This window comes from Siniperca chuatsi, linkage group LG16 (assembly GCF_020085105.1).
Source record: "Siniperca chuatsi isolate FFG_IHB_CAS linkage group LG16, ASM2008510v1, whole genome shotgun sequence".
NCBI lineage: Eukaryota > Metazoa > Chordata > Actinopteri > Centrarchiformes > Sinipercidae > Siniperca > Siniperca chuatsi.
The window spans coordinates 10197426-10205646 of record NC_058057.1 but is presented as its reverse complement, the minus strand read 5'-3'; the positions used below and the strand labels follow the sequence as shown (position 1 = coordinate 10205646).

At 41.4% G+C, this 8221-nt stretch overlaps 1 protein-coding gene across 3 annotated transcripts; it reads left to right on the top strand.

Annotated features, from left to right (window-relative positions):
• The first annotated feature begins 1679 nt into the window (after positions 1 to 1679).
• LOC122863597 (solute carrier family 23 member 1-like) lies at positions 1680 to 8221 on the top strand. 3 transcript variants are annotated; one of them, XM_044170214.1, is made up of 14 exons: positions 1680 to 1790; positions 1908 to 2010; positions 2601 to 2747; positions 2954 to 3019; positions 3114 to 3271; positions 5040 to 5199; positions 5415 to 5596; positions 5928 to 6048; positions 6197 to 6353; positions 6605 to 6858; positions 7019 to 7183; positions 7282 to 7390; positions 7610 to 7705; positions 7911 to 8221. In XM_044170214.1, the coding sequence occupies exons 2-14, from the start codon at positions 1963 to 1965 to the stop codon at positions 8174 to 8176; spliced, it is 1929 nt and encodes a 642-aa protein (XP_044026149.1). In that variant the 5' UTR covers positions 1680 to 1790; positions 1908 to 1962; the 3' UTR covers positions 8177 to 8221. The 3 variants fall into 3 exon arrangements, with proteins under 3 accessions (XP_044026149.1, XP_044026151.1, XP_044026150.1); XM_044170215.1 differs by having other exon boundaries at positions 1736 to 1790; positions 1911 to 2010; XM_044170216.1 differs by lacking the exon at positions 2954 to 3019.

Below are 8221 nucleotides of genomic sequence, written 5' to 3'. Positions count from 1 at the left end.
GAATGGTTTGTTGCTGGATGAACAAATACTTTATGTGCTGTGACGTCTGCTGACTGAATGTTCTTTGCTCACGCTTTGCATGTGTTTACATCTCTGCATCCTACCTTTCTCTGTCAGAATGTGTCACAATTAGTCTGTACAGTTGTGCAAAATGATCTGCAGATTTGCAACATGAATCTTCGTCATAGTACTGAAACAGGGACACAGTATGTTTTATAAGCACTGTGTCACACGTGGCAGTATATTTTTATGTACAGTTTGCATTAGCAGGAGCAGTTACCTGATAGATGATTCCCACTCAAAATACACACTAAATAAGTCCTTAATGAGTACACTTCTGTGTTTTAATGAGCAGACAGCTGAGTAAGAACTCAAACCAGAAAACCACCTTTTACACTCTCTCCCCACAAATTGGCTGAATTGCTTCTCTAAACTCAAAATAAGAAGCATGCACGTGCCTGGTTATAAGTCACAAAATGATAAAGCGGCATTATCTGTAAAAATGTTGCAGGGAGTTAATGATGCGCTACATCTCAGCCAGTGACTGCTCTGCAAAGAATAACTCCCTAAGTGCAGAGCACAACTGCACTTTGCAAATAAACCAGTACATATTAGCATATGTGTAAAAGGTGGTTTTCTGGTTTGAGTTCTTACTCAGCTGTCTGCTCATTAAAACACAGAAGTGTACTCATTAAGGACTTATTTAGTGTGTATTTTGAGTGGGAATCATCTATCAGGTAACTACTCCTATTATAAAAGCAAAGAATTTCTCAAAGTGCACAGTGCTGGCTTGTGTTGCTGTTGATTGTCCCTCCATACCTTGTTTCAATTAGTTCCTCCTTACTTTGTGGCAGATAAGTGGTGTGTCAGTTTGACCTGGTTGTTTCTATTAGTGTCATTAATTCAACTCAGTAAGAACTATTGATGGATTTTACAGACATGAGACTTAGGGGAGCAAGTGAGTCTGGGTCACCATGACCTGACATCAAACAGACAAGTGACGAGTGGAGGCACTTCAATTGAACCTGTTGCTGTCCTATAATTGTTAGGATCCTTTCTGTTATGAGACTGGAGAGTGCGTTCACATTTCCCAAGATGCGTTGCTGCACCTGCCTTGACACATTTATCAGTATCACACAGAGAGATCATATCAATTCTCCACACTCTCTTCCCCCTCTGAGTGAGGGAAACATCCTGTCTTTGAAGGCCTAAATCTCTTTATCTAACCATCTTCACAGTTTTGTCCTGTCAACTAACTGTGACAGTTTGAGGTAAGCGCTAAATGCAAACCATGATCAAACAAACCATCAAGCGGAAAATGTCTGCGTTCTCTCTGAGCCCTTGGTTAAGAGTTTTCTCCTCAACATAAACTGAGTAAATAAAAAAAGTAAGCAGCCTGCACTTCACTGTAAGAGAAGACATAAAACTATCCTTGCAGCCATCCATCCTATTTTTATCTATGAATCTGTTCATACATCCTTTTCATCAGTCAGTATTGCTTCAGATGACTGAAGACACACATCTTTCAAATACAAACACTTTATTGTGTTTAAAGTGTGTCTATCAGGGGTATTATGAGTCCCTCCCAAATGGGAAATCCACATTGTTGAAAATAATAAGTAATAATTAAACATTCATATGTAACTAACTGGCTAGTGAGCCGAACTTTGTCCTGAGATGAGCGCATACTACCAGCTGTAAAAGTGATAAGAAAGACTGAAAGCAGATCAAGCGAAGGTGTCGTCACTTTACGTTGCCACACCATTACAACTCCCATGGTAATACTGCAAGTGAGTAATTTCCCATTTAACTATAGATTCTATCCTGCTCCTTTGACTCCTCAGCATTTAGTCTGCCTGTTTGTTTCTCTGTGGTTGTCTTTTATTTTACTCTTCATCTCTTGTTAGAAGAACTCCACCTCTAGAAACCAAAAACAAGTTTTCATTTTATACTGGAGTTTCAATGGCTTCAGGGAAAGAAAGCGATGGACTCGACAATCTTGCATTTGATGTAAGTACAATGACTTCTTCATGTAAAATATACCATATGTAGGCATTTTTTAAAGTATACTTTCTAAACGCAGTCAGCATAATCAGGCACCTGTAAGCATTCAGAAGAAATATTGCTTTTGATTTTGTATCTTGTTAAATAATGATTGCGTTACACTGAAATCTGATTAATCCTGCTACACAGTGGGAGTAATTTAGGTTGAAAGGTTTGAAAAGTTGTGCAACTTTTGCTGAAATTCTCTCTAACCTCACACAGCCCTTACACATTGAGGACCCACACTGCACAACATGTTGTTTTGATTTGGTTAGATTCATAAAGCTTTATATTTTTACATTTTCCTCATTTGCAGCCAATGCAGAATGACAGAATGTCTTTCTGTCATCTATCTATCTGAAATGTCTGTCATTTCACAACACATAAAAATCCAAAATGCTTTGAATAATTCAGTGCTAAATATACAATAACTGTAGATGTGTACTAGTCAAAACAAATCATCAGGTTATTACACTGGTACATCTCCAGGTGAGCTTTTGTTATCTATTTGTTTATGTCTCTTTTTGGATCTGCGTGTTTTTGTTACGGTGCTGCAGATGGATGAACAAGTCAATGATCAACCCAGAGGAAAGGAGGGAAAGACATGTGGGAGCAGCTGTGTAGCAGAGGAAGACAGAAATAAACCAACCTATTGTGTGACTGATGTCCCCCCCTGGTGCCTTTGTATTTTCCTGGCCATTCAGGTGGGTGTAATCCTACCTGTGTTGCGAGTTGATTTTAGCCTTCAGTATTATTTCGAACTTGTGACAAGTTCTCTGTGAATGTCTAGTGAAATTCCTGGTTGTTGTGGCTGTTTAACCCACATTGTAATTGGGACAATAAAGATGACTTTTACTCCTTTCAGCATGTAAACACAATCATTGTAACATTGCAAAACTATATATTGTAGCTGTCAGTGATTGGAAATGCAATCCCTCTTTGCCTTGTATCAACCCAGAAAAAGATGACATATGTGGTAAGGACCAGCAATCTTACTGTGTTCGGTGTTTGCAGTGGTGTCACCAATACCATCAATACATCATTCTCATCACTGTTCTTCTCCTGTGCAGCATTACCTAACAGCATTCGGTGGGATCATCTCCATCCCACTCATTCTCTCCGAGGGGCTGTGTCTGCAGCACGACAGCCTGACCCAGAGTCGTCTCATTAACACCATTTTCTTCGTCTCTGGCCTGTGCACCCTGCTGCAGGTCACCTTCGGTGTCAGGTCAGAATGATGGTGCTGGTTCATTCCACCACTCACCGTCCTGTAAGGAGATATAGATCTCGAGATAGTTGAGATGAACTCTGTTTACATAAGTTAGACCCTCATTGAGACCCTTGAAAAGTTGGAAAGTGGTGCTTTTACTTTCTTACCCTTACACTTTAATTACATAATTTTATGGAAACAGCCTTAAAGCTCCACTAATCAGCATATTTATATTAACAATTAATTAAATGACTCCATTCAGTGTGAAAGCGTGGTCACAGTGAGAAACAGAACTTGGAGAATTATCACCCAACTGCAGCTCTATGCAGCTTTTTTTAAAACTTTCTTTTAGCTCATTGTTTTGGTTTTACACCACATTCACTTTATGGTTCAGTCTCACTGTTCTTATCAACCCATTTTCGAGCAGCAGAAAGCAACAGTTTTCAGTTATAAAGCTCTGGTAAACCTGCTGTTGTATGTTACGCTGCTGTACATTAGCGATAGCTGGTGAAGAAATTCAATATAATTAGCAGCTAAAGACCCAGATATTTTTCTCAGGAGTTGGTGGAGACCAAAACAGAGCTAAAAGGAGAGTGAATACATTGACTTACATTCGTCTGGTAGACAGAAACACAACTCTAAATCAATGTTAATTTTGTCTGCTGGATGTGGAAATAGGCAAGTGTTTAAGAACACGTTAGTGATACGGTTTAATGTGTAATTCTACTGTTCCAATTAGCCTTAGCTTTGGGTTTAGTGCTACTTAGCAAATGTTAGCATGCTGACACGGTAAACTAAGATGGAAGAGGAAGAACTAAGAGGAAATTAGGGCGAATTAGGGGCTGGTTCGCAGTTACACGTTCAGCTTTGCTAAAAAAAACTACAAATCACAATTTGGCCGCTAGGGGCAGCCATGGTCTACATACAGAATTATAAGGTTCTTCGAAAGTGAGTCCTGGCAATTACGGCTTCTTCATCATACCAGACCTCCAGGACCCAGGACCCCAAGGACCCCCCTCCAGCTAGAGATTTACGCACCAGGATGGGCACGCATGCCTGGGTAACAAATCTCTCCATAGGCCCTGGGTCTTCCAAAGCTAGTTTTACAAGGCCCCTAAGGTGGCAGTCCTGGGGAGACCTCCAGGAACCAGGACCCCCACCGGCTGGAGCTCCATGCCCCAAGATGGGCACTCATTCCTGGGTAAGATTCTCCCAATGTGTTACTGGGTCTTCCAAAGCCAGCTTTACAAGGCAATCATGAACAAGAAGTACTGCTTCTTGACGCCCATATCAGCTGGATGTCCATGCCACTGGATAGGCTCTCATTCCTGGGGAGACATCCAGGACTCAGGATCCCCTCCAGCTTGTGCTCCATGCCCCAAGATAGGTTCTCATTCCTAGGTAGACCTCCAGGAACCACGACCCCCATTCTAACATTGTCATTGTGGGCATGTTAGAATGGGGACGTTAGCATTTAGTTCAAAGCATGGCTGTAGGCTCTAGTCTTGTAACCTGGCAGAAGAAAGTCTCTCACCCATTATTGTGCACGTTATTGGACATACAATTTTTGGCTAACCTTAATAACAAAAATGGATACAATACAAATAAAAAGAAAAACAAAAATGTCCATAAAATGCAAACTAACCACTTGCACGCTGTGCTGTTTTGTAGTTTTATAGATCAGTAGAAACGTGGCATCTTTTAACTGCTTTGTTTTGGACTAATTTCTCAGTAAATTATTTGTCTTTTTGTCTGAGAATTGTTTCTGTTTATGTCACACTTGTAGGCTTCCCATCCTACAGGGGGGTACATTTGCTTTGCTGACACCTGCCATGGCCATGTTGTCCATGCCAGAGTGGAAGTGCCCAGACTGGACCCAGAACGCCACCCTGGTCAACACCTCCTCACCTCTCTTCATTGAAGTGTGGCAGACCCGCATGAGAACAGTAAGCCAACACAAACACTGTGCATTCACAGCTTTCAATAAAAGCCAGCCAACAAAGACAGCACTTCTGTGGAGCTTATAATTAATTCAGTGAGCTCATGTGGTTTCCACTCCGGGAAGTAACCAATCATATTGTTGTTATAGTATGTCACTCAGCCAAAGAAAGAGTGGCGACGTTAATGCTTATGATCTCGGTTATTGTGTTCCTCTCCACAGCTGCAGGGCTCTATCATGGTGGCCTCTCTCCTCCAGATCCTGGTCGGTTTCTCTGGCCTCATCGGCTTCCTCATGCGCTTCATTGGCCCCTTAACCATTGCCCCCACAGTCTCTCTCATAGGCCTGTCACTGTACGATTCAGCTGGAATCAAGGCTGGCAGCCACTGGGGCATCTCTGCTATGTACGTAACCGCTCGCTCACTGCCATGGTGAATGCCTCTTTGCCCAGTTGGAAGGGAAATGTTTTTACTCTGTGAACCAGCAGTACCGGGCTGCAAATTTAGCACTGACCTTCCTTCTCAGGAGGTCACAGTCTACAATTATAAATAAAACTAAATTCCGCCTAATAATGCTGTTGCCTGTCAGCCAAAGCTCTTTTTAGAGCTTAATTTAGATTTGATAAGCCAGATTTTCTTTCAGTGGGGATTGTGTCATCACTGGCCTGTTTCGAGTACGATATCATTCTCTAATTTTGCATCATCATGCTAATGACAGTTCCTCTCATACACACAGGACCACCGTGCTGATCACCTTATTCTCCCAGTACCTCCGTCTCATACCAATCCCTGTTCCTGCATACAGCAAAGCCAAGAAACTGCACACCTCCAAGTTATTTATCTTTCAGATAATGCCTGTATGTCCTCACTCCTTGTGATACAATACACTCAGACAGTGTGAGATACATACTGTTTTAAACTATAAAAAACTAACACTTATATTGTCAAACCATTTTTGTTGTATTTATGGTTACTCTGAAATACTGACACTCATACTAATATTAGATCCTGCTGGGCATTGCGGTTTCATGGTTAGTCTGCTACCTCCTCACCATCTATGATGTCCTACCATCTAATCCAGCCCAATATGGCCACCTGGCTCGTACTGATGTGAAGGGTAATGTGGTGAACGAGGCTTCCTGGTTCACATTTCCATACCCTGGTAAGTTCACAAGAACAGTATCAACATACTGTACCTTTGTTGTTTATCTGTCTTTTCTTTAAATCCTTTATATTGTTATTCTTTTATCTTGAAAACATCCGTCATAAATCATATTATTAGTGCTTACAGGAAGATAAGGGAAAGCAAGAGGTATAGTAGGTGTAGTAGAATCAAATATTCACAATAATGCTGTAAGTACTACGATGCATTTATAGACTATTCAGTAATCACCATTTTGCCTCCTCATTCAGGTCAGTGGGGCATGCCAACTGTGAGCCTGGCAGGTGTGTTTGGCATTATGGCTGGAATAATATGCTCCATGGCAGAGTCTGTGGGCGACTACCATGCATGTGCCAAGCTGTCAGGGGCCCCTCCTCCCCCCAAGCACGCCATCATCCGGGGCATTGGTGTTGAAGGGCTCGGCTGTTTGTTGGCAGGGGCCTTTGGCACAGGCAATGGAACTACTTCATTTAGTGAGAATGTGGCTGCCCTGGGTATCACCAAGGTAAGATACTATTATACAATACAATGATATTTACGTCCAACCCTACAATTTAACATTCATTTATACTGCATGATTTCATAACTAGGCTGTCTTTGGTGTGGAAGAACAGAACAGTCTACGATACTCTCATATTTCAAACTACCTGATTGTGTGACAACAGGTGGGTAGCCGAATGGTGATTCTTCTGAGCGGAGTTTTCATGATTTTGATGGGGATTCTGGGTAAAATTGGAGCCATCTTTGCAACCATCCCCACCCCTGTGATTGGAGGGATGTTCCTGATCATGTTTGGAGTCATAACTGCAGCAGGAATTTCTAATCTGCAGGTAAACAAACAGCATGAAATATGATTTGATATTCAGCCAGATTGTTCCCAAATGCTTTGCTACTATTCAGAATTTTGCTGACACATCTCATTTCACAGTCCACAGACATGAATTCCTCCAGGAATATATTTGTTTTTGGGGTTTCCATGTTTTCTGCACTCGTCATTCCGAACTGGATAATGAAGAATCCTGATTTCTTCAAAACGGGTATAATCTACCAGGAAACTTCATTACTTTTCAACAGCTTTCACCACAACTATTACTAGCCGACATGAAACTACTCCATTTTTCATGAAAAAAACTGAGCTGAACTTGCATTCACTCTCGTAACTTGATTAGAACAGCAAGTGATGCATATGAATCTTAAGGTGTTTTGACTGAATTGCACTAATAGTTTTTCTCTCTTGTCCTTTGTGTGTAACTCAGGTGTTACCGAGGTAGACCAAGTGTTACACATATTGTTGACCACCCATATGTTTGTAGGAGGGTTTCTTGGCTTCTTCCTAGATAACACAATTCCTGGTAAGCTAAAGTGGAAGGTTGTTATTGAATGAAATTGCATTTAATGCGCATGGCAGTTCTATGTAGCTTCTGGGCATGCAATTTGTTTCTGTTGTATTGTTTTTCTACTAATATCTAATCATTATGTAAATCTTTTGTGAATGTAAACTATAAGGCTCTCTTCTAATAGTCTTTCTAATACTACTTTCTAATTCCACTGTCTCAGGGACCAAACGTGAGCGTGGCCTCTTAGCCTGGGACAAAGAACATCTTGAAGACTCTAGCAACACCTTGGGAGTTGAAGAGGTGTATGACCTCCCCTTTGGCATAACCTCTTACCTCTCATCCAAATCTTGGGTTCGTTACATTCCTTTCTGCCCACGGAAGGGCCACAGAACTCAGTACACATCTGAAGACAACAATATGTCACAGGGCCGGGGGAGTGAGCAACTGCCTAACAGCACAGAGGTCGTTGATGAATTTGCTCTATAAGGTCTGAAGTAGAGGTGGCATAATAAAATAAAATAATAAAAATCG